At 54.6% G+C, this 14379-nt stretch overlaps 5 protein-coding genes across 5 annotated transcripts; 3 read left to right on the plus strand and 2 right to left on the minus strand.

Annotated features, from left to right (window-relative positions):
* The first annotated feature begins 308 nt into the window (after nucleotides 1-308).
* Nucleotides 309-1930, plus strand: BDW47DRAFT_106874 (phosphatidylinositol-3-phosphate-binding ubiquitin-protein ligase). Its single transcript, XM_024812868.1, has one exon. It carries the CDS (start codon nucleotides 968-970, stop codon nucleotides 1895-1897), a length of 930 nt encoding a protein of 309 aa, XP_024671602.1. The 5' UTR covers nucleotides 309-967; the 3' UTR covers nucleotides 1898-1930.
* Nucleotides 1931-2524: 594 nt separating this feature from the next.
* On the plus strand, nucleotides 2525-4097 carry BDW47DRAFT_132030 (putative secretory lipase; the record flags this gene model as incomplete). Its single annotated transcript, XM_024817460.1, has 2 exons — nucleotides 2525-3906; nucleotides 3967-4097. The coding sequence occupies exons 1-2, from the start codon at nucleotides 2688-2690 to the stop codon at nucleotides 4095-4097; spliced, it is 1350 nt and encodes a 449-aa protein (XP_024671603.1). The 5' UTR covers nucleotides 2525-2687.
* An 809-nt stretch (nucleotides 4098-4906) lies between these two features.
* BDW47DRAFT_126289 (DUF1680-domain-containing protein) lies at nucleotides 4907-6798 on the minus strand (the record flags this gene model as incomplete). The annotated part of the gene is made up of 2 exons (XM_024816534.1): nucleotides 4907-4919; nucleotides 4988-6798. 2 exons carry the CDS (start codon nucleotides 6796-6798, stop codon nucleotides 4907-4909), a joined length of 1824 nt encoding a protein of 607 aa, XP_024671604.1.
* Nucleotides 6799-7794: 996 nt separating this feature from the next.
* BDW47DRAFT_106878 (putative C6 transcription factor (War1)) lies at nucleotides 7795-11039 on the plus strand. The gene is made up of 4 exons (XM_024812869.1): nucleotides 7795-8092; nucleotides 8189-9446; nucleotides 9509-9792; nucleotides 9861-11039. Exons 2-4 carry the CDS (start codon nucleotides 8221-8223, stop codon nucleotides 10880-10882), a joined length of 2532 nt encoding a protein of 843 aa, XP_024671605.1. The 5' UTR covers nucleotides 7795-8092; nucleotides 8189-8220; the 3' UTR covers nucleotides 10883-11039.
* A 516-nt stretch (nucleotides 11040-11555) lies between these two features.
* On the minus strand, nucleotides 11556-14379 carry BDW47DRAFT_106879 (Zn(II)2Cys6 transcription factor). Its single transcript, XM_024812870.1, has 9 exons — nucleotides 14134-14379; nucleotides 14037-14065; nucleotides 13769-13963; nucleotides 13474-13718; nucleotides 13159-13426; nucleotides 12653-13099; nucleotides 12485-12591; nucleotides 12334-12433; nucleotides 11556-12285 (listed from the first exon to the last, which is right to left on the minus strand). Exons 1-9 carry the CDS (start codon nucleotides 14142-14144, stop codon nucleotides 12149-12151), a joined length of 1539 nt encoding a protein of 512 aa, XP_024671606.1. The 5' UTR covers nucleotides 14145-14379; the 3' UTR covers nucleotides 11556-12148.

Consider the following 14379-nt stretch of genomic DNA (forward strand, 5'->3'; position numbering starts at 1 on the left):
AAATGGTAGCATGCTGGCTAATATAGGCTGTCCTGGACTTCTTTTGACGCATCCCAGAGGTTTCAAAGTCACGCAACATAAGGCCACAGTACAAAACACCAAGTATGGTAGTCTAGGTTTGTATGGGCTCCCGAAATATTAGACAGGAAATGGCTCACTCTATCCAAGGGCATAGAAATAGATAGAATTTCTGATCCATGGAGATAACAAAGTACCTCTATATATAGAGGAACCCGTGACTGCGCGACCCAAGAGAGTCAGTGGCAAATCAGCGGGATCGGCCGTATCTCTTTCATTGTTTCTTTGACCTTCAACACTGGACACCAACCGAGCCTACAAGGTTGTCGATCTTATTCCTGCCTTTTTTTCCACCTATTCTCATCGCAAGATTCGAACGTGTTGGGTGAGAACAAGAAACAAGACCCACAGCTCCTTTGAACACCCCGCGGTGAGCTCGAGCTCGGGGAGGAAATCATCCGTTTTCGCTCTTATCCATCTCCCCCTCACTATCTCGACTTCCTCCTTCACTCTTCTCTCTTATCCTTAGGGTGGATTCGTCTACCCACTGCCACTTTTTTATTATTACTCTATTATTGTTATTGTTATTGTTATTGTCATTATCCTAAACTCCATCGTTTTCTTCTTGATTTTGCCCGCTTCTTGTTGGAGTTCTTGGTATACGGTCGCTGGTTACGGTCACACCATCCCTCGTCTCACTAGCGATATACCCTTGCTTCGTTATTCAGTCCTCCGTTATTTTCGATCGGTTTGTATCGTTGTATATTGTGGACCGTCGATATCATCGTTGTCCGACTCATCTGACTACCGACTCGTTGCGACCGCCCTTGCTAGACCCGGTCAATGACGACTTGCCCCTCCTACGACGGAGTTTGATCTCCAGATCGAAACCCATCGAAAGCCTATTGACACTACCATCAAAAGCACACTACACCGAATTGTCCTCCTCATGTCGTCGAGTTCGGCTCCCGAACCACCCGCCGCGTTCGCCACGCCTGGATCCCTACCCGAGTCCTCGCCCGACTCCCCCGCTCTCGGACGGGCAGATCATGCGGGTTCGGGCCAGGGTTCCAGTAGGGCGGAACCCGGCCCGGCATATAATACACGACCGGAGAGAAGACGGTCGACGCTGAGCGGCTCCGATCGGAAGAGGAGGCTGGTGGATATGGAGCGAGACGGGAGACATCCGTGGCCTGGAGCCTCGCGCGAGGCTGAAAGGGAGAGCCGGTCTATCCCCCGGGTTCAGTCGCAGGCGCGACCGGATGTCGCTGCTGGTGCTTCATACGCCGATCCGATTGATCTGTCGTCGTCACCACCGCAACAACCACCACCTCCTCCGCCACGACCGGCGAATCACCCGACACCGTGGGGTCAAAACAGTGGCCAGTATGGGGAGTTGATGCGGCCGCGGTGGCAGCCCGATGCGGAGGCAACGAACTGTCCCATCTGCGGGACGCTGTTCAGCTTCTGGTACCGCAAACACCATTGTCGCAAGTGCGGGCGCGTCGTGTGTGCGTCGTGCTCGCCGCATCGTATCACCATCCCGCGCCAATTCATCGTTCACCCGCCAGAGGCCGCCCGGTCGCGGGCCTCCAGCCTGATGACGCCGCGTGCACCGGTCATCGATCTGGAGGCGGACACGCAGTCGCAGTCGTCGTCGGCGGTCAATCCCGCACTGGGAGGCGGCGAGGAAGTGCGACTGTGCAACCCCTGCGTTCCCGACCCTAACCCGGATCCCCCACGGGGATATCCTGTCCGGGAGCCTCCGCCGGGCGGATGGGGTCCCCGTCATCGTTCGTATCATTCTGTGTCCAGCGGACGACCCCCGTATGACGCTATCGTAAGTGTGACATGTCCCTACATTGCAGTCCTCTACTAACAACCAGCAGCCCGACTCGTATACCCGACTCAGCCGCCGGACGGTGGGATCGAACGACTACCCCGGGTTCATGGGGTTCGGCAGCTCGTCGGGGACGCCGTTCGCCGAGCGTATGGACTACGGATCTCAGGCGCGACCCCTGCCGTTCCTCCCGGGCAGCGCACGGTCGCTGCCAGTGCGTTCGTCGATAAATCCAGAAGCGCCCGTCCGGACGGGTGAGCGACGGCGTCCACCAGTCGCGGAGCGCGACCTGTGTCCGATATGTGTTCGCCCGCTACCGGCGCTCGGGGCAAACGGGGGCGAAGAAGCCCGCGAGGCGCACATTCGCGACTGCATCGCCAGCCACGGCCGCGGCGGCAGTCCGGAGGGACCACCGACTGCGCCGCCGGTGCGGATGGTGGCGTACACGGCGACAGAGAAGGACTGTCTAGGGGAGGAGGGGGCGGCGGAGTGCACGATCTGCATGGAGGAGTACGCGGAGGGGGAGGTGTTGGTGCGGTTGGAGTGTCTGTGCAAGTTCCACCAGCGGTGTATAGTGGAGTGGTTCGAGCGGAAGAAGGAGTGTCCAGTGCATAAGTGATATTGCCAGAACTATACAATCTTTTGGGAGAGCGCGTGATGCACGTATTGCCTGTATACATGGATGCACGTCGATGTATGTCAAGGCAATGTAGGGTCGTCATCCCTTGCGCCCTTGATTACATACATAACCCACGAGGATAAAACGCGTCCAGAACGACAACCGAACAACCCAAGACCACCCACGAAACAATAATGAACCCATCCCACCATGGCATCCATAAAGGAAACCATCATGCTCCTCCTCACAACCAGCGCGCTAGCCACCACCCTCCGCCCCAGCGAAGACCCCTTCTACATCCCACCCCCAGGCTACGAAGCAACAGCCCCAGGAACAATCCTCACCCACCGCGAAACACCACACGCCATCTCCTCCCTCAACCTCCTCCCCATCAAGCTGCACAAAGCGCACCAAATCCTCTACCGCACGACCGACTCCTTCGACCGCCCCACCGCAACAGTAACAACCCTTCTAATCCCACACTCCGCGAACCTCTCCACCCTCCTCTCCTTCCAGGTCGCCCAAGACAGCTCCACCATAGACTGCGCCCCGTCCTACGCATTCCAATTCGGCGCCGCCACAGCAACAGTAACAAACCTCCTCGGCACCCTCATGTCCCAAGACCAGCTCCTCCTCATAACAGCCGCCCTGCGCAATAAGTGGCCCGTCCTAGTCCCAGACTTCCAAGGCCCCCAAGCCGCATACCTCGCCAACAAACTCGCCGGCCGCGCCGTGCTCGACTCCTTCCGCGCAGCGCTGTCCTCCTCCAGCTTCACAGACCTCTCCCCCACCGCCTCCCTCACAATGTGGGGCTACTCGGGCGGGGGTCTCGCAACAGCCTCAGCAGCAGAGCAGCACCCGCTTTACGCACCCGAACTGCACATCCTCGGCGCAGCGGTCGGCGGCGCAGTGCCCAATATCAGCACAGCGCTCGTCCAAATCAACGGGAGTCACTCGGCAGGACTCATCCCGTCTGGACTATGGGGTCTCGCGAACGAGTATCAATCTGTAAACGATACGCTCACGGCTCACTTAATCAACAAGCCACATTCCCGCAAAAGGTTCACCAAAGCGCGGCACCAGTGCTGCGGGGCAAACCTGGTACACTTCATGTATCACGATATATCACGGTATTTGTCACCGGGAGATATATATGTAACAGATAGGGGATTACAGGAAGTGTACGCGGCGAATGCGCTGGGCGGACTGGGGACGATACCCACCGTGCCGATGTTCGTGTATAAGAGCGTGACGGACGAGATCAGTCCCGTTGAGGAGACGGACGAGCTTGTTAGGTGGTACTGTAGTCAGGGTGCGAGGGTCGAGTATAGGCGGGTGGTGGTGGAGGGGCATGGGCCGTTGGCTGTTAAGGGGGCCCCGTCTGCGTTGCTGTGGTTGGGGGGGAGGATGGGTTCATTTCCTAGTGATCGTGGGAAGTCTGGAGGAGAGGAAGATGGGCGGAGAGAGGGAGAGAAAGATGAATATGGAGGACGGTGTACACAGACTACGAAGTTGACGGCGTTAGCGGATGTTGAAGCTGGGGAGCTGTTGGGGGATGTTTTACGGGGGAAGTTGCAGAAGGTGTTGGAGGAGCCTTTGGGGGGGTGGATTGGGCTGTGATCTTATTTTTATATCTATTATATCTATATCCATTACGCCTGTCTACTATATCTACTATATCTACTTTACCATAAGAGATATTTATACATCAACTCTAGACTAATCCCTCTATTCCGTACTGTATCACTCTATGGATCGTTTAGAATATCAAATTTGTATTACATTGTGTAGTTTTGATTATTTTCTCCATAATTATACTCTTCTATTGAATATGAAGAAATAACGAGTTTGTATCTTCTAATAAGAGCAATGCAAAATGGGTTATTAGTTTTACTCCATTATCATAATTATCAAGAGTTGAAAGTACAAGACTACTCTAATGGTTCAATACATATATGAATATACAATTCTTTTCAAAAGATATTTATCCTAATAAATAACCACGGTGATTATCCATGTCAAGCTTCCTTGCTTCTCCCTTGTTAGGTCCTGTCGAATATTTATTGCTATAAAAATACTACATGAAGTATTCGTTGGAAAACCTTTTCACTCAATTCATTGCTTCCCCTCCCCCCTCCCATCTACAGGATCCGAAGATTCTATTTGGTTTGAATCAATTCCACGTGTAGTGCTAAAAATTCCTAAAGTATCTGATTTACCTTTCAATCTAACTCTTGAATTGCTCCGAGATTGCACCTAAGCACCAGCTCTAGAAGTGACTGTATACACTGACTGGTCCGAATAACTGCTCTCGCAGAATATTCAGATAATAGAGGGCACAAACTACAATATACAAACATAGGTATATCGTGATGTTGGAGATATCAGACATATGACATGTCAAACCCTACCAAAATGCTATTCAGCAGTTAGGCACAGTGGCTAGACTATACATAGTTATACACATAAACTATTTAAACTCCCCCTCCCCCTTCCAATAAACCACATACCCAAAGCCCTGCGCATCATAGCAAGGCCCCAGCTTCACCTCCTGCCCATCCGCCTGGCCCACAAACGCCAACTTGCCCGAGGCATCCTGCGTAAGCGTATCCAGCTGGAGCGCAGGCGCGCCCTGTAGCGCCTCATCGCCGTAGTTCCCGCAGAGCACAGTCGGCCCGTACGCGACGGCCATCAGGGCCGGGTCGTCATTGGCGGGGATCTTCCGCAGCCCCATGGGCGTGCGCACTTCGACGGTGTCGTCGGGCTGCCAGGTGCGGGAGGGGATGACGGCGTATTGGCCGGGGGTGAGGGGGTCCTCGAGGGGTTTGCCGTTGAGAGTGATGGTGGGGTTGGCGGTCCAGCTGGGGATGCGGATGTGGAGTTCGAAGTTGCTTTCTTCGGCCCTACGACGGGTGGAAGAGGAGCCCGGGAGGGCCTGGATGGTGAGTGTGGTGCTGTCTTTCGCTGGGAACGAGGTTGCCTGCGTGATGTGCACGTTATGCTCGGCCCAGTCGAGCTCCGACGCGATGAACTGGTTGACGTAGAGGGTGGACTCCTCGGAGAAATAGATGGAGTCGCTGAATTTGGTGTTGACCTCGAGGGCCGTCCCCTGACAGCACCAGAACGAGTCATGATCAGTACTCCAGGTGCCACCGCCCCAGGCGGGCCCGATGCCACGCACGCCACCCGGGTTCAGCGAGGTGAAGTAGGTGATGTGGCCGTGGGGGTCGGCGGGGTTCTGCTGGCCGAGGAGGTGGTTGAGGAGGACGGACTCGTAATAGTCGAAGTAGGTAGCGTTGTGGGGGTCGAGGGCCCAGAGCGCGCGCGTCAGCTTGAGCATGTTGTACGAGTTGCAGGCTTCGGCCGTGTCGTTGTTGAGGTACTTGGCGATGGCGTTGGGAGCGTGGAAGTGTTCCGACTGGCTGTTAGCACCAATGGCGTACGTGTGCGCCGACACGGTGATGTCCCAGGCGTGCTGGGCGATGTCGCGGTAGCGGTCGTCGCCGGACGCGTGGTACTCGGCGAGGGCGCCGATCCATTTGGGGATTTGCGTGTTGGCGTGCAGGCCGTCGAGCTCGTCGCGGTTTTCAGCGAGGGGCTCGAAGATAGCCGCGTGGTCGAAGCGGCGGGCGACGTCGAGCCAGCGAGCGTCGTCGGTTTCGTCGTGCAGGGCGGCGAGGATGTCGTTCATGCCGCCGAATTCGGTCTCAAGGACAGTCTGCATGGTGGGGGCGTCGAGGGCGGCTGTGCGCGTGTCGACCCAGCCGGCGAAGGCGAGGAGCACGTCGCGGGCGGTCTCGTCGCCGATTAAGCGCCAGACGTCGAGGAGGCCGGCCAGGGTCTTGTGGAGGCAGTAGTAGGGGACGTTGCCGCTTTCGAGCTTGCCTTGCTCCAGGTCGATGATGTCCGACTCGGGGAAACCTGAGAGGTAGCCCTCGGTGAAGCCAGCGGCTTTATTGTTGGCCTGGCAGAGGGCGAGCTCGGCTACGACATAGACGGCGCGATCGCGACAGTCCTCGTCGCCTAGGGTGGCGTAGCATTGGGCCCAGGCGGAGAGGAAGTGGCCCTGGACGTGGGAGCGGAAGGGGAAGTCGGGGGCGTCCCAGCCGCCGAGCGCGGTGGCACCCTTGGTATCGAGCTGATGGGTGGCACGGAAGTTGTAGAGGAGACGTTCGGGGTCGATGAATTTGAGGTAGGAGAGGGTGCGATCTTGGTTCTCGTAGAAGCGACCTTCTGCGATGGAGACCTTGTTGAGGGGGAAGGGCTCCACCGCGCAGAGGGCGGAGCGGACGAGCAGGCACGCCAAGAGCCAGCGGAACATGATGTTGTTTGTTTAATAGCAATTCATTCATGGCGGAGGCTTTACATGTTTTATATCTTCTCTATCGGCTATTTTCTATCCAATTTCTACCGAGAGCTCTCTATTCATCATATACCGGCTATAAGTTCTATTCTATTAACCGATGGAATAATTACGGGGATCGCTGTCCGTCAATGAACGCCCCTGTCAATATTTGAGACAAGCTAGAAAATTGCTCCCCGCAAGACATCACGATCGTCACCGGAACCCCACATTCTTGGCATTCTCCAGATTGACTCCACAATCATCTACATGTTACTTGAAGAGTGAATTCTGATTAAGGATGTGACCATTCTATACTATCCTAGTGTCAACTCGGTTGATCCTGGGTTGGGTGGTTAATGCAATGTGATGGAGATATATATCCTGGATTATATGATCTTTAACATGTACTTCACAGTATATATGTCCTGCAAGACAGAGACATATGCAGACTTCTATAATCCGTCTATAGGAAGATCGACTTAGTCTGTAGTAGGCTGCAGTAGTCTGAAGTAGCCTGTACTAATCTAGTAGTACTCCGTGTGGGTAGATGATGACTTATAGCCCTACACACAGACTCTACTAACAAATATATAGGAGATCACCTGTAAAATTTTCAGTATATATGTATATATATTGTGATTAAGTGATTTTTGTTATTATTATATTACTTTTCAGGTGCTAAAATCCACTTAACCTGAGCATATCTGGTTGTGGTAGTATGTAGACGCTGATTAGATAGACCTATAGTTCATAGCTGCAGCTATCTAACCAACAAGCAATGGAGATTACACTATTTAGTATAGATCCATCTTGCATCATATAACAGTATGAACCAAGAACAAACACATACAGAACTAGGATATAATGATGTTGATATAATCAGGTGATCCCGTGCGGGAGTGGCCTGAGGCTGTTCAGCTGTACTTCTTTCTTTGTCTTTCTTTGTCTTCACGTCAACCTCCTTTTCATCTTCCTCTCCTCTCCATCCATTCATCCCGCTTCCTTCATCCTGGTCCTTTCGAATCTATCCGAGACTGGAATCCAATCCACTCGATTCTATCGTGCAGCCTCCCCTGGTCGGTCCCTGTCCATTTCTGTGGATCGACTGGATCGACTGGATCATCGGTCATCGGTGCCCCGATCGACCGTGCTCCGACTGCTCCACCGTCTGTCATCCCAATCTGTCACTCGCATCTCTAGACTCCCGTCAGGTTTGTTTTTTGATAGAATTATTCAGACAACCGACCGTCGTCCCACCGCTGCACCCAAGGTAAGCGGAGTCGGTCTCTCCCGTCGCCGTCATGGTCTGAGTCAGGCCTCAGGGCCAGTCAAACCAGTCAGGCCCACAACGCTGACCGACAGACAGACATATTGATCCACCCCCGCATTTCTCCCTCCATGGATTTCAATCCACGTCTCCATTTGGGTAATCAATCCAACACGGGGGACCGTCCTCTACCCCTCCATCCCTCGTCCTATTATCCCCCACTTCCCCCACCCCAGCTCCCATCCCAGCCCCTCGATCCCCACGACCCGGACCCCGACCCCGATCCCGATCCCGACCCGGATCCAGACGGTTATGCCGACCTCAAGCGCCCTCGCGCCTGCGAGGCCTGTCGACAACTCAAGGTCCGCTGCGAACCTGACCCTAAGTACCCCGACGGTCCCTCGTGCAAGCGCTGCGCCAAGGCTAGCCGCTCCTGCATCGTGACCGTCCCCACCCGCAAGCGTCAAAAAAAGACCGACACCCGCGTCGCCGAGCTGGAGAGGAAGATCGACGCCTTGACCGCCAGTCTGCAGTCGTCCCATTCTCCACAATCCGATTCTATCACCGTCACGGCAACCCCCCGAGACGACTATGCGCGACACCGCTGGGGTGGTGCCGCCCACCCTCCCGCGGTGAATGGGGTTCCCCCGACCGAGTCCGCCGCCCCGACGGGAACCAAGCGCCGTTGGAGTGGAGATCTCAAGGACACCCCGCCCGAGAGCGGGTCCTGGACCCCCTCCTACACCCCGGACACCGATTCCGCCGTCGATACGGGTTCCCGACATTGGCGCGCTAACACCGCCGCCGGTCCGCGGCTCGACTCCTCCCCCAAGGTCATTGACATCATCGAGCGGGAGATTGTCTCGCTGGGGATCGCCGCCCAGGCCTTCACGCGCTTCGTCGAGGACATGTCCTGTCACATCCCCATGGTCGTATTCCCCGCTGGGACGCAGATGCACGAGGTCCGGCGCACCAAGCCCGCGCTCTTCCACGCCATCGTCGCCGTCGCTATCGGTACCATCCAGCCCAACATCCAGCTGGAACTAATCAATGACTTCTACCGGATGATCGCCGAGCGCGTCGTCGTCCGGGGCGAGAAGTCCTTCGACCTGACCCAGGCCCTGCTCGTCATCGGCCACTGGTACACGCCCCCCGACAAGTTCGAGGAGCTCAAGTTCTACCAGCTCGCCCACATGGCCGTCACCATGGCCATCGATTTGGGAATGTACCGGACGACCACCCACCGCCACAAGCCCTTCAATGTGATGAAGGACGCCCTGGGACAGAAGGGGTCGCGCAACATGGACACCCCCGAGGTTCGTCGGACGTGGTTGGGGTGTTATTTCCAGGCGGTTCAGTACGTTCGTCGCCGAGCTCACCGAACCCAGGGCCCCTCATGCTAATTTCCCTTCTTTCTAGGGTATCGATCTCGCTGCGGCGTCCTATGTTGGTCCGATGGAATCCATATATGGACGAGTGCATCGAGATCCTCGAACGGTCGCCGGACGCCCTCCCGTCCGACGCAATCCTTATCTACTGGGTCCGCTTGGCCCACCTCACCGAGGAGATCAGCGTTCAATTCGCTACGGACGATATCGCCTCGTCCGCCTCCTTCGCCGACCCCAAGTTCCAGTACACCGTCAAGGTGTTTGACAACCAGCTGGAGCGGTGGAAACGGGACATTCCTCCCGAACATCGGTCGCGTAAGCCAGCGTGTCCCTAAGTTTGAAGAAGAGGGCAAAAACATGGACTGGTGCTGACGTTCCCCTAGCGGTTCTGACCCAGTCGGCCAGCATCGTTAGCCTGTACATCTACGAAAGTGCCATGCATTTCGACACTCCCGAAGGTGCTCCCGACTCGAGCGACAACCCACCCCCGCCCCCAGGCGCCACCCACATGCACGCGTTGACCACCTGTCTGGCCGCGATCCAAGGGGCTTTGGACGCTACCTGCGCCGTCGACCTCGACACCCTCCCCAACCTTCCGACGGTGGTGCTTGCGCGCACCTCCTTCGCCATGGTCCTCTTACTCAGACTCCACGCCGTCGCCGTTGCCCCCGAGACCGGCGTCGGCCAGGTGGTAGAGCCTTCCAGCGTCCAAGTGGAATCCTATCTGGACCGCGTAATCCAGCACTACAGAGCAGCCGGCGACAGACCCGGCGGCCGGACCCCTGCCAAGTTCGCCATGATCCTGGAAATGCTGCGCGGATGGTTCTGGCAGCGCCGGGACAAGGCGTCCCAGTTGAGAGAGGCCTTCAACGGGTTCCGGGGGAAGGTGGGCGCGACCTGTCCTCAGGACATGGGGGGTGACGTCGAGCCAGCCCCCCGTCGTTCACCCCCGCCAGGCCCGACGGGCGGTCCGACGCCGTTGCACCTCCTCAGCGAGGTAGCCATGGGCGATCCCACCACCCATTCAACCAGTCCCCTCCACGGCCCTCCCTACCCCCCGGGACCGGGAACCACAGCCGTTCCGCACCCCGCCGGCGACAACACCGCCCCAGGCCCCAACCACTGGGCAGGCTATCCCGCCCCCGCGCGCCCGTATGGCGATCAATCCGCCTTCGCCGCCCCCTACTCCGCACACATGACGACCACGACAGCGCCAAACGCCCCTCCTGTCTATCCCGGCGGAGACCCGCATTGCAGCATGCCGGGGGCACCCCAGGGGTTCTTCGTCCCGGAGCCGGGGATGTCGATCGGCATGGAGCCAGAGCATCTCTTTGCGCTGGAAAACATGCTAGGAGTCGAATTGTTGAATATGCCTTTACCGGACGGGAGCATGGGGTTCTATTGATGTGTTGTATGTGGCAGTGTGTGTTTGAGATACCAGGAGTTAACTTCATTATGCATCTGGGATTACGTAGCGTCTAGTACAAAACCACAACAAACATAAAATGGGTAAACAAACAACCATGAACGAAGATATGAGTGTACATGACTCAGGAAGTGGGTGGGTCGTCCGTACTATATAGTAGTTTCTATCAAGAGGGAGCTAGTAAGTATCTAGCTAAATTACCAATCTATCTAGTACGATCTAAAGATACATAGATATAAAATACATCCAAAATGCAAGAAATAAGGGACTAGATACTGGAGGACGCAGTAGGGTAGTACTGAAATCAAGCAGATGCATGTATAAGCTTAAGATTAAGCGTAGTTAGTTATGCGTAAGCATAAGCATAAGCATAAACATAAGCAGAACTTGGCATAAGCAGAAGAACTTGGCACACATACATATGTACTCCGTACTTTGGCTCGTTGTGTAGTAAGGGACTGATTGATTGATTGATTGATTGATAAGGTGTGCTTTTGTATATCACGTGGGTTACTACATATAACACATCACTTGGTCGGTGACCTAGCATTGTTATACCTCTATGTTCATACAGTGGTGGCATACGTAGGGTATTCTAGTCCCACGGTATTCTAGTCCCATCTACCAGAGTACAAATGACATCGATCGTAACAATATCATAACATATCATAACTACATCTATCGCTCAACAGCCAGACTCACAAAACAAGATGTCAAAATTCGGTTACACGGTACACCCAACACCTCACATTACGATCGCAGCCGGAGGAGTTAGAGCCCAACTGCGCCGCGGAACCGAGCCCCACGTGGGTCCCTGATATGGGGTTGAGGTTGAGGTTGGGAGAGGGGGGAACAAGCCCGCCCCACCGAGCGACCGATGGCGCACCCCAACCGGGCCAACCGCTGGGAGTTGGTTGGTGGTGCCCTAATGGCTAAAGTTCTTATTTTGCCTGTCGTTGGGTTTGGATCGGCGGTTTTGAAAGACGCTAGTTTTGGTGCTGATCGTTGGGTTTCTTTCCCTTTTTTGTCCTGTTTGTTTGTATGGTGGTTTGGTTTGTGTGGCTTGAGAATCGGATTGGGTTTTTTTCTTGAGAGATGGGATGATGGTGGGTTGGTGGGCTGCTGCACGGTGCAGGGTATCGTTTAGTGTATGGGTAGAGCATCGTATTGCGCATGGGCAATGTTGTATTGTGTATGTGGTGGGTCGGTTCTGTCTAGGTCGGCGGAGGAACAACCTACTGGACGCTACGTTGTAGTGTGGCTCCAGTCGCTGCTGAGTTTCTGCACCACGAATGTCCACGGCCATCCGTTTTCCGTTTGTGTTCGTCGAAGGAGGTCTAGGAGACAATTCTGTGCGAGGGGACTCCGGATCCAGGTGCCACCTGAGTCGGTATTAGCATCCGTTTTCAAATATGGACTGGGTGACTTACAGGCACAGAGCGCATGGCATGCCATGATTCTCAAAGATGGCTCGTCATCTGTAGATAAGGCGATGCCAAATAGGATGTCCAGGTATTTGAGAATATTGTTCTGCTGAAAATGAGTAACACCGTTCCTGTACAATTTTGCTAGAGCACAAACCTCAATAATCTTAGTATCAGTACCCGATCCCGGTGTCATATACAAACCCCGCAATTCAAACTCATGGATCAAGGTTTTGGCCATGCATATATGTTGCACGGCAATGGCTTTTTCAGTTTTGGTCAGCCAGGATCAAAAGAAAAAGAGAGAGAGAAAATCTGGACATACCATGGCAGGGATTCGTGAACCACACCACCGGGAATGGCCTTCCCACCCCATGATTCGCCAGGGCAAAATGCAACGGCTGGAAAGTCTCGGGCCGGCCGGTTTCCCACAAGGATATTTTCTGTTTCAATGCCGTCGGACTCATAGGCACTTGATTTGCCTTGTAGCAGTAATTGATCGTTTCAGCCAGTAGCCAAATCGCCTTGTGCGCCCAATCCCGGTCGGCTAAAGGGGATTTATGTCCCCACATCTGTTGGAGTCGTTCCTCGAACGGGGAGAAAGTCAGGCGCAGGGGCTTTCGACACGCTAGTGCAAACTGGATATCCTGCATAACAAATACCCAGAACGATGCTTCCGCCAGTCCGCCGGAGGTGGCACAGTCGACTTGAGAGCCAATGTAGACAGAACCGGCTAGCAGGTGTCGCTGGAGATCACTAGCTGGGTCATGGGCTATATAGAGTCAGCTTAGACTGCAGTCAATGGTATGATGGGTGGGTATAAGTACGCACACGATATTTGCTCGAAAAACCGCAGGATCACAGTGGACGCAAGGAGAATCTCGATGCTGGTCTCAAAACCACGATTCTCTAGCACGGGAAGAAGAATGGATATGCATCGCTCGTGATACCCATCTGCGGTATTAGCCGGAATCGAGTTGGTAGTGTGGGAGAGATGACGCGCAGCGATGGCCAGGCATGCGTATAATAGGAGTGGACACGACGGCGCGCGTTCAAGAACATCTACCGAAAAGTGCCTCTCGTGATCGCAGGCGTCCAACTATCAGCATTAGCGTATGCCGTCCACAAGCAGCCAGGGATAAATACCCATGCACCGAGCGTCTTTTGGAAGTGCCGGAGAAGAAAGGATTCGTTGAAGTTGCTGAGCTTTTGACGATCGCTCATCACCGGAGGTAGGGAGAACATCACGTCAACACGCAGTTCAGGGGAGCCCAGCGTCCCAGATGTTGAATTTTGGCCCTCAGAGGCTTCTCTTATGGACAAAGACGACGTCCCTGCCGCAAGAACGTGGTAATCGGCCGCTGTACGATCGGTTTCGTCCTCAAAGGCAACTGCGGATTGTCAGCTCAATCACACCACAGCCAGCCATCGCGAGAACCACCTTCAGGGGGCATATCAACCCAGATCTGATCATCGGGAAACGCTAGATCGCTTTCCCCATAGCGTGGGGGGCCTTTGGGTCGCAACGAAGGATTCTGTCCGTGTCGGAAAGTAACTTCTTCTGGTTTTACTGGCGCCGGAACACACTGCCGTCCAGATCGTTGACAACGCAGACATTCGGTTCCAGTCTTATCGCCTATGTGTTCAGAGTTAGGGTTTCCTAAAGGAATCACGACTAGAGGATGTTTGGTGCTCGTTCGAGATGTTACATTTCAGATGGCGCTGGCGGCAGGTAAGACTGATGGAGCGGAAAAAATGGCAGGTTAGAGCGCACGCCTTTAGGCTCATCCACAAACTGGCACTTACCATCCCCTCATCACGTTATCCTCAAAGTCACACGTCGGCAGAGGGTCGCAATAGCGATGGACCAGAACATCAACCCTGGAAAGACATCGGGGCGAGGGTGGGAATGACTGAGGAACCGCTGCCGCTGGCCAAATAAAAAAGAAAAAGGCAAAACCAATAAGGAAAAAGAAAAGAACACACGGGAGGTAGAGCAAAATAGATATTAGAAAATTAAGAAGATTACAAAAAAAAAATAGAAAAAAAAAA

This window comes from Aspergillus candidus (genome assembly GCF_002847045.1).
Source record: "Aspergillus candidus strain CBS 102.13 unplaced genomic scaffold BDW47scaffold_26, whole genome shotgun sequence".
NCBI classification, from domain to species: Eukaryota; Fungi; Ascomycota; class Eurotiomycetes; order Eurotiales; family Aspergillaceae; genus Aspergillus; species Aspergillus candidus.